General features: G+C 40.8%; 1 protein-coding gene across 3 annotated transcripts in view; it reads right to left on the minus strand.

Moving 5' to 3' along the window:
- USP13 (ubiquitin specific peptidase 13) overlaps positions 1-16,529 on the minus strand; it is a 133,801-nt gene that overhangs the window by 69,286 nt on the left and 47,986 nt on the right. For all 3 annotated transcript variants that reach the window (XM_055568972.1, XM_055568974.1, XM_055568973.1), the window contains exons 5-6: positions 14,802-14,944; positions 11,337-11,521 (exon numbers count right to left, since the gene is read on the minus strand). In XM_055568972.1, the coding sequence (XP_055424947.1) occupies positions 11,337-11,521; positions 14,802-14,944 (328 nt within the window). The remainder of the gene's footprint in view (positions 1-11,336; positions 11,522-14,801; positions 14,945-16,529) is intronic.

Genomic DNA, 16,529 nt, shown 5'->3' on the forward strand with positions numbered 1-16,529 from the left:
CACCCCAAACGTGCCCACCCCGCAGCACATGGAAGACGATGATGCGTCTGGTACAGCGGGGTAACTCAGGAGGCTGCACCCAGCCCAGGATCTGAGAAATCAGCATGTTGACAGCCTTGTCTGTAACCCACTCAGGGGCTCTGGTGTTGGGAAGCTGTGTGCTGAAGGGGGCCGTCTCTCTCCTCAGGACCCTCATCTCCCACCTGACCACATAAGGCTTCAGACTGAACCCAGCTTCTCCAAGTGTAGGGTATGATTTCAAAGCAACAGCAATGCCTGAAAGCTCATTAGAAACTCAGAATCTCGGGCTCCACCCAGACGTACTGAACAAGAACCTGCATTTTAATGAGATCCCCACGCACACAGTAAAGTTTGAGAAGTACTGTGTAGCGCTTTCAAAAGCCACCCAAACCACCGCCTTACCTGTCCTCACATGGCAGTGCAACACGGAAGAGGGAAACGTTTTCAGGGCCATTGTGCACATGAGGAAACGAGACTTAGAAAAGTTAAATCCTTTGTCTCAAACCCCACATGTGGCCCAAACCCAGGTAGTCTGACTCCTGGCTCAGTCCTTTCTACTCAGATCTCTTAGGAGACCAAGACTCAGTGAGGCACCATCCAAGGCCCTTAACAGGAAGGGAGAGACAAAAAACAAACCAAAATTTTGGGACTTTGGTGATGGTCCAGTGGTTAAGACTCTGCACTTCCAATGCAGGGGGCACCCGTTCAATACCTGGTTGAGGAACTAGGATCCCACATGGTTCAGCCAAAAAACAAAAACAAAATAAAAACAAAAAAACCCCACAATTTCTTCACTCTAAAATTGGAAAAACAAAATGTGGAAATAGATATAAAGATATTATTCTTTACAGCAACAAAAAATAAGATTTTAAGGAGTTTCCTGCTCTCTGGAACAATACCAGGAGGAGAAAAAAAAGTGATATATAGGAACTACGGTGACCCTCTGACCCAAACCCAGATACATGGAGACTCATTGCCACCCAAAAAAAGTCAAGTCTTTCTATTATTAACAGATTAAACATTGTATAGCTTTCTCTTCTATCCCTCTTCCCCTAGGCGTCTATTTCAACTTATGGATAGAAGCCTTCATCTATATTCTTTTCTAAATATAATTATTTAGAATTATAATTCAGTGCACTCAAAAGTAAACACAAAAGATAAAATCCCAAGGCCAATTAAGAAAAAAATTTCCCAAATGTTTAAATATTAAAAAAAAAACAATAAAATTCCTTGAACTTGAACTTGAAACAACTACATCAACTATATCTTCAATCTACAACACGTGACAGTAAAGTACTGCTCAAATATTAGCTAGAAGGTAGAAATGACACTTCCCATGCACTTTTTTTTTTTTTGGTTCACATGTTTTTATTTTTAAACTTTAGTGAGAATTTCTAGTTTAACAAAGAATGTTCAAACTACCGCACAATTGTACTCATCTCACATGAGAGCAAAGTAATGTTCAAAATTCTCCAAGCAAGGCTTCAACAGTAGATGAACTGAGAATTTCCAGATGTTCAAGCTGGATTTAGATAAGGCAGAGGAACCAGAGATTAAATTTCCAATACCCGTTGGGTCATAGAAAAAGCAAAAGAGTTCCAGAAAAACATCTACTTCTGCTTCATTGACTATGCCAAAGCCTTTGACCGTGTGTATCACAACAAACTGGAAAATTCTTCAAGAGATGGGAATACCAGATCACCTGACCTACCTCCTAGGGCTTCCCTGATAGCTCAGTTGGTAAAGAATCCGCCTGCAATGTGGGAGACCTGGGTTCGATCCCTGGGTTGGGAAGATCCCCTGGAGAAGGGCAAGGATATCCACTCCAGTATTCTGGCCTGGAGAATTCCATAGACTGTGGGGTCGCAAAGAGTCGGACACTACTGAGCAGCTTTCACTTTCACTTTACCTGCTTCCTGAGAAACCTGTACGCAGGTCAAGTAGCAACAGAACTGGACATGGAACAACAGACTGGTTCCAAATTGGGAAAGGAGTACCTCAAGGCTGTATATTGTCACCCTGCTTATTTAACTTATTTGCATAATACATCAGGCGAAATGCTGGGCTGGATGAAGCACAAACTGGAATCAAGATTGCTGGGAGAAATAATAACCTCAGATATGCGGATGATACCACCCTTATGGCAGAAAGCAAAGAGACTAAAGAGACTCGATGAAAGTGAAAGAGAAGAGTGAAAAAGCTGGCTTAAAACTCAACATTCAAAAAATGAAGATCATGGCATCTGGTCCCATCATTTCATGGCAAACATGGGGAAACAATGGAAACAGTGACAGACTTTATTTTCCTGAGCTTCAAAATCACTGCAGATGGTGACCGCAGCCATGAAATTAAACAACACTTGCTCCTTCGAAGAAAAGCTATGGCAAACCTAGACAGCATATTAAAAAGCAGAGATATTACTTGGCCAACAAAGGTTCCTATAGTCAAAGTTATGGTTTTTCCAGTAATCATGTATGGATGTGGGAGTTGGACCATAAAGAAAGCTGAGCATCAAAGAATATTAATTCTTTTGAACTGTGGTATTAGAGAAGACTCTTGAGAGTCCCTTGGACTTGTAAGGAGATCCAACCAGTCAATCCTAAAGGAAATCAATCCTGAATATTCACTGAAAGGACAGATGTTGAAGTTCCAATACTTTGGCCACCTGATGCAAAGAGCTGACTCATTAGAAAAGACCCTGATGCTGGAAAAGACTGAAGGCAGGAGGAAAAAAGGATGACAGATGACGAGATGGTTGGATGGCATCACCAACTCAATGGACATGAGTTTGAGCAAGCTCTGGAAGATAGTGAAGGACAGGGAAGCCTGGCGTGCTATAGTCCATGGGGTCACAAAGAGTCAGACACAACTGAGCGACTGAACAATAGTGAGATAGTTTTGAAGACTTAAAGACTTTAAGCCTCTACTTATCAGAGCCTGAAGAGAAAATTACAAGATTGATAGAAATGTACCATTGGCACTGGTCTAGGATTTTGAAATAAGTGAAAATCACATAAAATTCTATGGTTCTTAAGCTATTAGCCTCCTGCCTGCATGAGAAATTAATATTTCCTATCTCCGGTCATTAACTGCCCCCAAAATATGACATGATTTAGTCAGACACAACAGTTACTTACCCCAATGACAAAAACAGTTTAGTGAGTAACACACAAGAAATCTAAAATTGAACTGTGATCCTTAAACTTGGCAATCATGAAGAATTTATAAGTGACACGTAGTCATAGAAAAAAATATTTGAAGAAGACTTGGGGACTGAAAATCCTTACACATTTTTCATTAGGAAATTTACTTTATCTCCATCCTCAGCATAGCAAACTCAAGTCTTAACTCAGAAACTACTGCAGCAAATAAGCACAGCCTGACAATTATTAATCTCCCTAACTCCAACCTTGACTTAAAAACTAGAAGCTAAGAAACAGAAAGTTCACAGAAAGCTCCTCCTGCTGAGTCGCTTCAGTCATGTCTGACTCTGTGTGACCCCACAGGCAGCAGCCCACCAGGCTCCCCCATCCCTGGGATTCTCCAGGCAAGATCCTCCTAGGAATAGCCTAAGCAGAGTTTCATAAGTAACTACACTTACTTTAGAAGTAAACTAGTCATTGTTTTAAGTTAAATGACAAATGAAGCCATGGAGAGTGTAGAGAGATCCATAGAAGCGAAAAGATTTAAGAAAAGATTTACTGAATTAAAATGACAGAAAGAAGATCTCTGGCTGCCTAGGAATAAAAAGTTTTACTAAGAAAGATCACAAAGGAATTTTGTGAGGATATGGAAATGTTCACTCTCTTTATAGTGAAGGTAATGATTAGGGAGCTATATATTTTAAAAATTCATTACCTAAAATATTAAAAAGGTTCCACTTACTATATGTAACTTTTACTTCAATCTGCAACCCAGCCTTGACCCATATGAGTCAATGAATGAATAAAGGTAATATTTAAAGGGAAAAAAAAATTTCCAGCATGAATTGATGTGATGAGCACATTAGAAAATAGTATGTGCATTGAGGAAACTATAATCAATAACCAGTGATAAACCATAATGGAAAAGAATAAGTATATACATATATGTACAACTGAATCAAAAATTCTTCTAAACAGCAGAAATTAACACAACATTGTAAATCAACTATACCTCGATAACATTTTTTAAAAAAATAAATAAAATAGTATGTGTATTAAGTTTCAGAAGTAATGAAGGAAAACTTATAAAGATGGAGGCTAAGACTGAGACCAAGACTGAGAATCTGTAAGGAATTATATATAAAAGTGGTAATAATTTCTTATCTCTAATGAGGTTTCTTTGGTTTTTGTTTTTCTATTAATATTTTTCCAAATTTATTATATTTTGATTGAAAAAATGTTTTGCAACGAATTGCCAAAGATTACAAATATTACAAATATTTCTATAGGATGGTATGCTGTTAGAAGTAGTGTACCACTGGTCACCCTTGTTCACTCATATGGATTCACTGACTCATTCATTCATTCACTGTAGTCAACAAATAAATACTGAATACCAAATATGTATGGATACTGAGGATACAATAAGAAATAAGATAAGCGAGGCTCCTGCCCTCATAAGTTGAAATGTTACTGTTTCAAATAGTCTTATAAGAATGCTGGTTTGGTATAACGGACGTCCACAGATGTCTTCTTGGCTGTGGTTTACTCATGTGACTTTCAGCTCTCTTTCTTAGCCCCAGAAAGTGGCAGAAGTCCAGATCTTGCCTGCAGATCCCCACCCAGGAAAGAAGGAGAGAGAGGTAAAGATATACTTCAAGAAGCTCTGGTGTTTTAGAAAGACTAATGAAACTATAGAAGCTGGCTTCACTGCTCTGTTCTCACAGCTCAAATGGAGAGAAAAAACAGAACTGTTGGTCAAACACCAAGTCATAAGCCACAGAGGAAAGGTTCTCTACAGAGTAAGTGTGATCTGTTCACCCAAACTGTCTCTCTTCACCATGAGTTTATATTTGCGCCCACAGAGTACCTTCCACAGACAGGAAAAGAGGAGAAGCAAGAGAATGCTCCAGCAATTGATCTAGAAAGCCAAACACAAAATGAATGAGGTCAGAGGTGTGTACTATCACCTTAGACAGCATAAGGCCCAGACCAAACAGAATCTAGACTGTGGTCAGGAAACGAAAGCAAGTAAGAGGAAAGAGATGTCAGTAAAAGAGACATGAAGAAAAAGAAAAAAGGGTAAATCAGAGGAACAAATTGTATTGGTGTGTCTGTCTTCCTTCATCTGTTTACTTCACAAATACTTACTGACACCCACTATGTGTGAGGGACTTTGCTGGATGCTAGAGATATGATAGTGAACAACAACTCTGTTGTTCAGGGTCTGCTGTCTTATGAAAAGTGCCACAGTGGAGCAGCAAAGAAGCACACAGAGGGGCACAAGCCAGGTCAAAACTAAAATGAAGTAGTCAATCCTTGATTCCAAATCCTTGGACTGATGCCCAGGTCAGGGCTGAAGATGACCAAGTAAGAAAAGCCACCTTGAGATGCCGCTGAGCTGGGCAGAGTCAGGGGGATAGGTGATTTCACAGCTGCCACTGATAGGAACAGAATGATGGGACAAAACTGATGATTAAATAGTTAGTCCCACCGGGGGATTGTAAGTAAAAAATATGGGAGACCCCCATATGTTAATGATTACTCAAGAAAGCAGGTTTGCTTAACCACAAAACCAAGCAGGCTTGCTTACCAAAAAACCCATGCAACAGAAGCAAGGGACATGCCCCAAAACAATAAAACAACGGTGGCCTGAGTCCCAAAATCCTACCCAATGAACTCAGTAAATTAATGATCCCTAGAACAAGTTCTGTGCACACACACACAAAAATAATTGTTTATGGAAAGGTGTCTTTTCAAAATGAAAAACCCTCATTGTACTAAAACTTGAAAACATTTTTCCAAAATTCTATATGACAATCCTGGCCTGACCATACAGGGACAAGTAAGCTTCCTGGCCCTACCTGGGGGAGGAACTGATGATGGAAACATGATATCTATTCAAGAAAGACAAAGGTCTTCTCTCCCTCCCCACTTTTCCTTTGATTACAAAACTGCAACCCACTAAGTTCTTGGGACACAGCAGTTCTTGCCCACCCGCTTGTAAGTTTCACAAGCATCCTACTCTAATAAATCACTTTTTATCTACCACTTTGCTGTCACTGAATTCTTCTCTGCACTGAGACAGAAAGGACTATGGTACCGGAGCTCTTTGGAGCCCTCCCCGCCAAAATGACACTGATTTGTTTCACCATGGCCATCTCAGAAGACCCTCCTGCAATCACCAAGGCTGTGAGGCTTCTTCTTAGGTAAACTAATTTCCATGATGAAAGAAAAAAACACCCTTGCCTGCCTCCAACCTTTTTAATTCCCTTCCCACCAACCTCAACCTCAATCTGCCAAAGAATGTCTCCTCCCACAGAGGAGAGCTCTTCATTTGTTTGTACAGTGATCTGTTTCTTATTTTGTTTCCTGCTGTACCCATGGAACCAGAGTGGAATTTGATAGGGGGCCCACTTTTATTACCCAGCCACCACAATGGCCATGACTGGGGGATCACAGCTTCCTGGAAGAACTAATTCTAGACTGAGATGTCAAGATGAGTAGGAGTTTCTCACTGAACAGGTATATCCTTGTTGGGGAGAAGGAAACCAGGATGATTGGATCATACCACCATTAAGTATCTGAGTTCACAACCTGCTTGGATTCCATGTTCACTAAGCAATAGTCTAAATATAATTCAGCTTCCCACAGGGAAGGAATGTACTGGTCGAGTTGACATAAACATCCCACTTACAGGCAGTTGTGGTTCTCAGTAGAAACTAAAAAATAAACTCCCTGACTTTAAGATTCTGGCTCTTGTGAGTTGAATTAGCTCCTCAGTGAGCCTACCAAGTATGGAAGATGGGCTCTCAACAGAAGTACCTTCATAAGGAGGCAGCCACCCTGCCCCGGACAGAAGGAACCCTGCCCTCCTGGGCCTCAATATCCACAAAGCCCATTCTCAGACATTTAAAGAAACTTTACATTTTCGTTAATTTATTTGGCTTTTAAATAAATATTAAGCTACACCTAGCAATCTATTAAACAGATTTAAAAGGAACAAAAATAGAATTGATACATCCCATAAACTAATATCTTGGGCAAACTTCAGGAGATAGTGGAGGACAGGGAAGCCTGGCATGCTACAATCCACACGGTTGCAAATAGTCAGACACAACTTGGCGACTGAACAACAGCAGCAGCAACAACAAATAAACTAATATGATAATTAGACTGAAAATAATTATTTGCATTAAAACCAACTCTGCATAAGATAAACAGGAATCAAATCCTGATCTATTTTCAAAAACTGAACATTTTCTCAGCTAAGTGAATTCAAGAACCTTCATCATAGCTGAATGTTTCACATTGTTTTTGCCAATGTTTTATATTTTCTATGGTTGAAAAGTAGCATTTATTCAAATACTCTCAATTACATGATAAGGAAAATCTTGAAAGTTCACCCTCCCCTACAAGAAAAACAAAAACTTAATTATGGCAGATAACGGGTTAATATTCTTAATGGTTAAGAAGTTTTTAAAAGCCAGTAAGGAAAACACCCACACCTACTAGAAAATCGCCCTAAGAAATTCAGAAAAAGAACTACAAATAGCCAAGAATACTATGAAAAAGTTCAGCCTCACTATAAAGCAAGTTAAAACAAGATAACAGATTAGCCAAGGTTTTTAAATATTCTGAATATGAAAAGTTGTCAAAGATTTGTTGGAATAGGTATTCTCATACATTTCAGGAGGGTGTATGAATTACTACAGTTGTTTAAAAGAGAAACTCGGCAACTGAAAATTAAATTTAAAGGTTCAACCCTTTGTTCACAGGAATGTGTCCTTAAAAAAAAAAATCATTAGACAAACACCCAAAGACTTGCATATATAAAAAGATGTTCATCAGAAAAGCAAAATGGTAACATCTTACAGGGAAACAAGAATAATTGATGCTTTTAAACTGTGGTGTTGGAGAAGACTCTTGAAAGTCCCTTGGACTGCAAGGAGATCAAACCAGTCAGTCTAAATGAAATCAGTCCTGAACATTCATTGGAAGGACTGATGCTGAAGCTGAAGCTCCAATACTTTGGCCATCTGATGACTCATTGGAAAAGACCCTGATGCTGGGAAAGATTGAAGGCAGAAGGAGAAGGGGATGACAGAGGATGAGATGGTTGGATGACATCACTGACTCAATGGACATGAATTTGAGCAAGCTTGGTGATGGACAGGGAAGCCTGGTGTGCTGCAGTCCATGGGGTCGCAAAGAGCCAGACACAACTGAGCTACTGAACTAAACTGAACAGGGGAACAGTGAAATGATTTGTGGAACTAACAGGGGATACTGAAGAATGTTTAATGACATAGAAAATATAATGTTAAATAGAGAAAATAGGGAATAAAACTTTATACAGTGTGATTCAATTTTTGTAAAAATGCAGGCTATGTATGTGTATTTGTATGAGAACTGATCAAGGCTTTAAAAAAGAAAAAAGAGCGAAAGGATACACTCAAATTATTAGAAGCCGAGCAGTTTGTCCAGGGAGTGGTATTACTCCCGATTTTTATTTTTAAAACTCCATGTTTTTTTATTTCCCTAAATTTTTCTCTGCTTTCTAAATATGTTACACTGAACATCTGTTTTCCATATTATCAAACGGCTAATATAAAACTTTCCTGTCTGAGGTTAAAGGAAAGAAACTTTAGATGAACTCTAAATCACAGTTTGAAAATAAGTTTCATGCTTAAAAAAAAAAAAAAAGGCTTCTGGAAAATTAAAGATTCTTAGAGAACAGAATTAATCCTTGCCTTTATTCAGTTCAGTTCAGCCGCTCAGTCATGTCCGACTCTGCTACCCCATGAATAGCAGCATGCCAGGTCTCCCTGTCCATCACCAATTCCTGGAGTTCACTCAGATTCACTCAGATGTCCATCGAGTCAGTGATGTCATCCAGCCATCTCATCCTCTGTCGTCCCCTTCTCCTCCTGCCCCCAACCCCTCCCAGCATCAGAGTCTTTTCCAATGAGTCAACTCTTTGCATGAGGTGGCCAAAGTACTGGAGTTTCAGCTTTAGCATCATTCCCTCCAAAGAAATCCCAGGGCTGATCTCCTTCAGAATGGACTGGTTGGATCTCCTTGCAGTCCAAGGGACTCTCAAGAGTCTTCTCCAACACCACAGTTCAAAAGCATCAATTCTTCGGCACTCAGCCTTCTTCACAGTCCAAATCTCACATCCATACATGACCACAGGAAAAACCATAGCCTTGACTAAGATGGACCTTTGTTGCCTTTATTATTAGCATATATTTAAATAGAATACAATTATTTAAATACTTATAGGCTAGTTGGTTCATTTAACCAAAGTATCCATGCCTAGTATAAGATTTTTGTATGGAACTCAAAGATGAATAAGATAGAGCTCAACTGAAATTTTAGAACAAAGTCCCATACAGAAATAATTTTAGTCTTGAACAGGATGTTCTGAGAGCTGGACTTCTAATAACTAGTCTCAAAGCACTACATAATATAACTTCACCATAAAAAGAATGAAATATTGCCATCTGCAGTGACATGGATGGACTTAGAGATTACCATACCAAGTAAAGTAAGCCAGAAAGAGAAAGATAAATATCACCTATCATTGTATATGGAATCTAAAAAGATGATACAAACGAACTTATTTCCAAACAGAAACAGACTCACAGACATAGAAAACAAATTTATGGTTACCAAAGTTTGCTTTGGTTAACAGATACAAGTTTGGGATTAACAGATACAATCTACTATATATAAAATAGATCAGCAACAAGGACCACTGTATAGCGCAGGAAACTATATTCAATGTATTATAATAACCTACAATAGAAAAGAATCTGAAAAAGAATCTGAAAAAAACGAATCACTTTGCTGTATACCCGAAACGAACACTGTAAATCAACTATACTTCAATTTTTCAAAAAGGTCCTGCATCTTTAAAACAGCACTAAAAGAGGAAACCTCTGAATTATCCTCCCCTTACAGTTGTACCCAATAGAACGCCTATGTTATGATCCCTTCTCTCTGGAGCCCCTACAAGGACTGTGATGATGACCACGTACACCAGTCAACAGGGCAATGTTACCCCAAACCCAGCTGGCAGACTACAGTCCATGGGGTGGCAGAGAGACACAACTCAAAACAACATCAACAAACAAAATTCAGTCAGAGAAAGATAACAGAGAAGAAAAGACAAATGTCTATATTTGTCCTAAAAAAATCATCTTACCTTAAAGTAGAGAAGAAATAGAGACTTACCACCTGGACAGATGGAGAAGACTGACCTGAGTATGGGTCCAGGTCGATGCTTCATAAATGCTGTCAGTGACACTGAGATGATGGGTTCTTATGACCACAGCTCAGTATTTAATTTTCTCATTATCAGTCCCGATATAAGTTCTCTGTTCCCTCACCCAATGGTGGAAGGAATTAACTGTACAAACATGGCTAAAAGCTAACACAGTGTGAGAACACACAGAGGATCAGTAGGAACCAGTTCTAACCCTCTGCTGCACTGGACACAATCACTGCCCACTGATGTCAAGGGGTCTGAACACCCAGTATCTTGAACAACCATCTACTCCATAATGACACTAATCCCCCTAATGGACTCTAGGCTTTCAAACCCCTACTATTCTAATGGTGAGTTCGATTATACATATTTACTTCATAAGTCCTGATTCCTCCTTCTGTCCTCTTTGTTTTTTGGTCACTCAGTCGTGTCCAACTCTTTTGTGACCCTGTAGAGTGGAGCCCACCAGACTCCTCTGTCTGTGAGATTTCCCAGGCAAGAATACTGGAGTGGGTTGCCATTTCCTTCTCCAGGGGATCTTCCTGACCCAGCGATCGAACCTGCATCTCCTGCACTGGCAGATGGATTCTTTCCTGCTGAGCCATTAGCCAAGGAATATACAGAAAGATACAAAAGCAAAAAACTTTTACCAAGACTCTACTGTGGGCACTGGGCTAAATGATTATGCACCTTGACAAGCCTATGAGGGAGATACCATGATTATCCTCAAGATGAGGAACCGGAGGCTGACCCAAGATCTCAGAGCTAATAAGAGGTAGAATCAGGATTCACGCCTGGGCTTAGTCCAGAGCTTATGGCCTCCAATCCCGGAGATGAAGGCGCTGGTTAATCCAAGAGGGAGCCACTGCAGGTGCCTGAGTCGGTAAAGGCACACTCACCGGCCCCATCCGGAGTGATGGTCCCCAGTTTCACAGCGAGAGGGTAGCCTGTGTCTCTGTAATGTTCCAACGCATGCCCGTTGCCCCCGGAGCTGTCAAAGAACCACTTCCCACACAGCACGGAGCCATCGGTCAGGTTCAACCAGAGGTTCTCCCGAAGGTCGCACCTGGCACACTTCCAACCACTGTGAAGTCGTCAGAGGACAGTTAGCACAGCCACAGCACAAGGCATGATGAGAAAACCAACATCTAAGAAAAAGGGGTGTCTCAGGTTTGGGGGCAGCAGGGTCACAGGAGATGGTCAGTGGAATAGCAGAGACCCATTCCAGAGCAGAAGGAGCACTTACACGGGACCAGGTCCTCCAAGAGAGCTCTTCTACCTTAGAAAACTGACACAGAACCTGAGGGTAGGAAGAGAGGCCATATCCTTAAAATTCCTTACATGAGAGACAGTAAAGCCTGAGTGAGTGTAAATTATGAAAGATCCCATGTGTGTAAACAGCTGAGGTTCTAAAGCATTAACCACTAGTAGGAACGCTTCACTACTAGTTTAAACAAAACTCTACTACTCTGACAATCTAAGTAGAAAGGAATCCACTTCGTTGTTGTTGTTATTATTCAGTCTCTAGGTCGTGTCCAACGCTTTGTGACCTCATGGGTGTAGCATGCCAGGCTCCTTTGTCCACCACTATCTCCCAGAGTTTGCTCAAGTTCATGTTCATTGAGTTGGTGATGTTATCTAACCATCTCATCCTCTGTGCCTCTGTTCTCCTTTTGCCTTCAATCTATCCCAGCATCAGGGTCTTTTCCAATGAGTCAGCTCTTGGCATTAGGTGGCCAAAGATTGGAGCTTCAGCATCAGTCCTTCCAGTGAATACTCAGGGTTAATTTCCTTGAGGAGCGTTGGTCTCCTTGCAGTCCAAAGTACTCTGAAGAATCTTCTCCAGCACCACAGGTCAAAAGCATCGATTCTTTGGCACTCAGCCTTCTTTATGATCCAAGTTTCACATCTGTACACGATTATAGCTTTGACTATATGGACATTTGTTGGCAAAATGATGCCTTTACTTTTTAATATGCTGTCTAGGCTTGTCATAACTTTTCTTCCAAGGAGCAAGTGTCTTTTAATTTCATGGCTACAGTCACTATTTGCAGATTTTGGAGCTCAAGAAAAGAAAATGTCACTGTTTCCACTTTTTCCCCTTCTATTTGTCATGAAGTAATGGGACCGGATGCCATGATCTTAGTTTGTTTAATGTTGTTTCAAGCCAGCTTTTTCACCCTCCTCTTTCACCCTCTTCAAGAGGCTGTTCCTCTTCGCTTTCTGCCATAAGGGTGGTGTCATCTGCGTATCTGAGATTATTGATATTTCTCCTGGCAATCTTGATTCCAGCTTGTGCTTCATCCAGTCTGGCATTTCACATGATGTACTCTGCATACAAGTTAAATAAGTAGGGTAACAATATACTCCTTGATGTACTCCTTTCCCAATTTAGAACCAGTCCATTGTTCCATGTCCAGTTCTAACTGTTGCTTTGTGACCTGCATACAGATTTCTCAGGAGGCAGGCAAGGTGGTCTGCTATTCCTAGATAGGAACTCTATTCCTAGATAGAAACTCTTTAAGAATTTTCCACAGTTCGTTGTGATCCACAAGGTCAAAGGCTTTCGTAAAGTCAATGAAGCAGATGTTTTTCTGGAATTCTCTTTCTTTTTTCTATGATCCAACAGATGTTAGCAATTTGATCTCTGGTTACTCTGTCTCAACCCAGCTTGTACATCTGGAAGTCCTTGGTTCACATACTACTGAAGCCTAGCTTGAAGGATTTTGAGTATAACCTTGCTAGCATGTGAGATGAGCACAACTGTACAGTAGTTTGAATGTACTTTGGCATTGCCCTTCTTTGGGACTGGAATGAAAACTGACTTTTTCCAGTCCTATGGCCATTGCTGAGTTTTCCAAATTTGCTGACATACTGAGTGCAGCACTTTAACAGCATCATCTCTTAGGATTTGAAATAGCTGAGCTGAAATTCTGTCACCTCCACTAGGTTTCATTCCTAGTAATGCTTCCTAAGGCCCACTTGACTTCATACTCCAGGATGTCTGGCTCCAGGTGAGTGACCACATCATTGTGATGATTCGAGTCATTAAGACCTTTTTTGTATACTTCTTCTGTGTATTCTTGCCATCTCTTCTTAATCTCTTCTGCTTCTGTTAGGTCCTTACTGTTTCTGTCCTTTATCATGTCCATCCTTGCATGAAATGTTCCCTGGATCTCTCCAAATCTCTTAAAGAGATCTGTAGTCTTTCCCTTTCTATTGTTTTCCTCTTTCTTTGCATTAACAACTTAAATGAAGGTTAAATGCCAGGTATGGGGCAAGGGCTTTTCAGAAGTCTTACCATGCAATTCTAATAAACACTCTTCAGCATTATTACCATCCCCACTAACAAAGAGAACAACAGAGGGTACAGAGCCTTCCCTAAGACCACACAGAGCAGAAGGCAGCACAGCCAGGGTCCAAACAGATAGGACACATTCTGAATCCACCTGCTCTTTCCCTCTAGCTCCTGCCTCTGGAAAGACACCTGCCTCTGATTACAGGAGGTGCCAATGAAGCCTAAAGAGCATTTCAGCCAAAAGGTGATAACCAAAGACTGTTGTAAGTCTTTGTAGGTGGGTCCCCCTAGAGGCAGACAAAGATCTGAATGCAAATGGCTTGTCAGGGAGGTGATCCCAGGAAGCACCCTAGGGGAGTTGAGGGAAGATAGACTGAAAGGGTAGGCAGACAGGCCAGAGACTGTCAAGAAGCAGATGACCCCCTGGGCCAGTGGGGCTCAAACCAGCTGCGGAACTCTAGGAGATGGTTACCCTACTTGAGGGTGGGGGTCTAGGTATTCATCCTTCTACTCCACAGCCCCTGGTTGGGGGCCGTTTCAGGACAGGAGGGAGCATGACTCCACAGCGTTTCTGACTGTCCCATGCACCAGCCAACCTGGCTCTGGCAGATAGAGCAAGCCCCTAAGAAAGAGCTGCAGGTGTCTGCAATCAGATGCCTTAGGGTGGGGATGGGCTGGGCTCCGCGGATGGGCTGAAATGCTCTTTAGGCTTCATTGGCACCTCCTGTAATCAGAGGCAGGTGTCTTTCCAGAGGCAGGAGCTAGAGGGAAAGAGCAGGTGGATTCAGAATGTGTCCTATCTGTTTGGACCCTGGCTGTGCTGCCTTCTGCTCTGTGTGGTCTTAGGGAAGGCTCTGTACCCTCTGTTGTTCTCTTTGACCGGGGACTGGCCACGGTCAGTGTCTACTACGAAGATATAGATAATTCCAGAGAGAATTTTTGAGCTTATTTTTATAAAAGGCAACTGATAAGAACATATATAACTGCTAATTCAGTGGAGAGGTAGAAAAATAAATAATCCTTTGGCCAGTTTTAGGCAGTAAAGTTCCATTTTGCTGACTCTCACCTTGGAGGAATTCTGACTCCATTGTCCAACTGGGTAAGGTTATTGGCATATTTTGACACTGGCAATTCATTCTCCCATGTATCTGGGTCCTGCTTTCTGTATGGAGATTTTGAGCTGAGAACTGCATCACAAGCAATTGTTACCTATAAGACAAATGCAGATATAATACATAAAACAGTTTGAAAACAGCAACTTTTGTAAAATGAATCTTAAAGTTTATTAATAAATACAACTTAAGTCAAGAAAATTCAAACAGCTTAGTTACCATGAGAGCAAGATGCTAGTTTCCTGACTCTAGCACTTTCCCCCTGGGTCTAGCTAGGTTTTGTCCTGGCCTGGAATTTGCAGTATTAACAATGACACAAGACACCAAAGAACTAAATCCAGTTTGTAAATCCAAGCATAAAAGTCAGATTTAACAATTTCTGTCTCTTAGCAAGTGGAGTGAAAAGTATAAGGTGAACAATTTACAAGGGTGAAATTAGCAACAGGAATACCTAGGATTTACCCAAATGGTATGTTTTATTCCTAACAAATTTACACCAAGATATCCAATATCCTTAACTCATCACACAATGACATGCAGTCAAGGGCACTTGAATGGAATGCAAGCAGCATGGCTCCATTTCCTAATCTGGTGCAAATGTGACCTTGGATGGGGACATGCCTAGATGTTCTGTGCCAGACCAGCCATTATGAGCAAATCTGTGATGTCCAGCTTGGCACCAACTAACCACCAGGGAGGGCAAACTCTCTACTTTCTCCCAAACCCCAATGATCCTGGACACAGGCCTCTCACAACTATTCACTATTTGCTTAATGCCATAAGATATTTCTAGCTCTCTTTAAAAACATATTCTGATGAGAATGTAAAATGGCGCAGCCACTTTGGAAAATAATTTGGCAGGTCCTCAAATGGTTAAACAGAATTACCATATGACCCTGCAATTCCATTACGAGGTATACACCCAAGGTATTAATAAATAAAAATATAGGCCTACACAAAAACTTATCAACAAATGTTCACAGAAGCATTATTTATAACAGCCAAAAGTAGAAATAACCCAAATGTCCATTAATGATAAATAGATAAAGTTTTGTATTTTGATATAAGAACTGTTATCAGCAATAAAAAGGAATGAAGTACTGATACATGCTACAACCTAGATGGACCTTGAAAATGTATGCTAAGTTAAAAGAAGCCAGCCACAAAGAACCATGATTCCTTTTATATGGAATGGACAAAATAGGCAAATCCATAAAGACAGAAAGCAGATTAGTGATAGCCAGAGGCTAGGGGGATAAGAGGCAGAGGGGTAGGTGATGGCTGTGGGGTAATAAAAATATTCTAAAATGAGATAGTCGTGATGGATGCCCAATTCTGAATATAATAAAAGCCACTGAATTGTTTTTAAATTTTTTAACAAAAATGTATATTCTATATCACTATCCTCCTGCACAATTAGCTGAACTTCATACAGAATGTTTTCCTCTGGGTAGCACCACCAACTGACCCCAGAACAGATTAAGAGACATACTGTATGGTTCCCTGCTGGCTCACTTGGTTAAGAATCCGCCTGCAGTGTAGGATACCAGGGTTTGATCCCTGGGTCAGGAAGATGCCCTGGAGAAGAGAATGGCCACCCATTTCAGTATTCTTGCCTGGGAAATCCTACGGACAGAGGAACCTGGTAGACTACAGTCTATGGGGTCACAAAGAGTTGGACC

This window comes from Bubalus kerabau, chromosome 2 (assembly GCF_029407905.1).
Source record: "Bubalus kerabau isolate K-KA32 ecotype Philippines breed swamp buffalo chromosome 2, PCC_UOA_SB_1v2, whole genome shotgun sequence".
Taxonomy (NCBI): domain Eukaryota; kingdom Metazoa; phylum Chordata; class Mammalia; order Artiodactyla; family Bovidae; genus Bubalus; species Bubalus kerabau.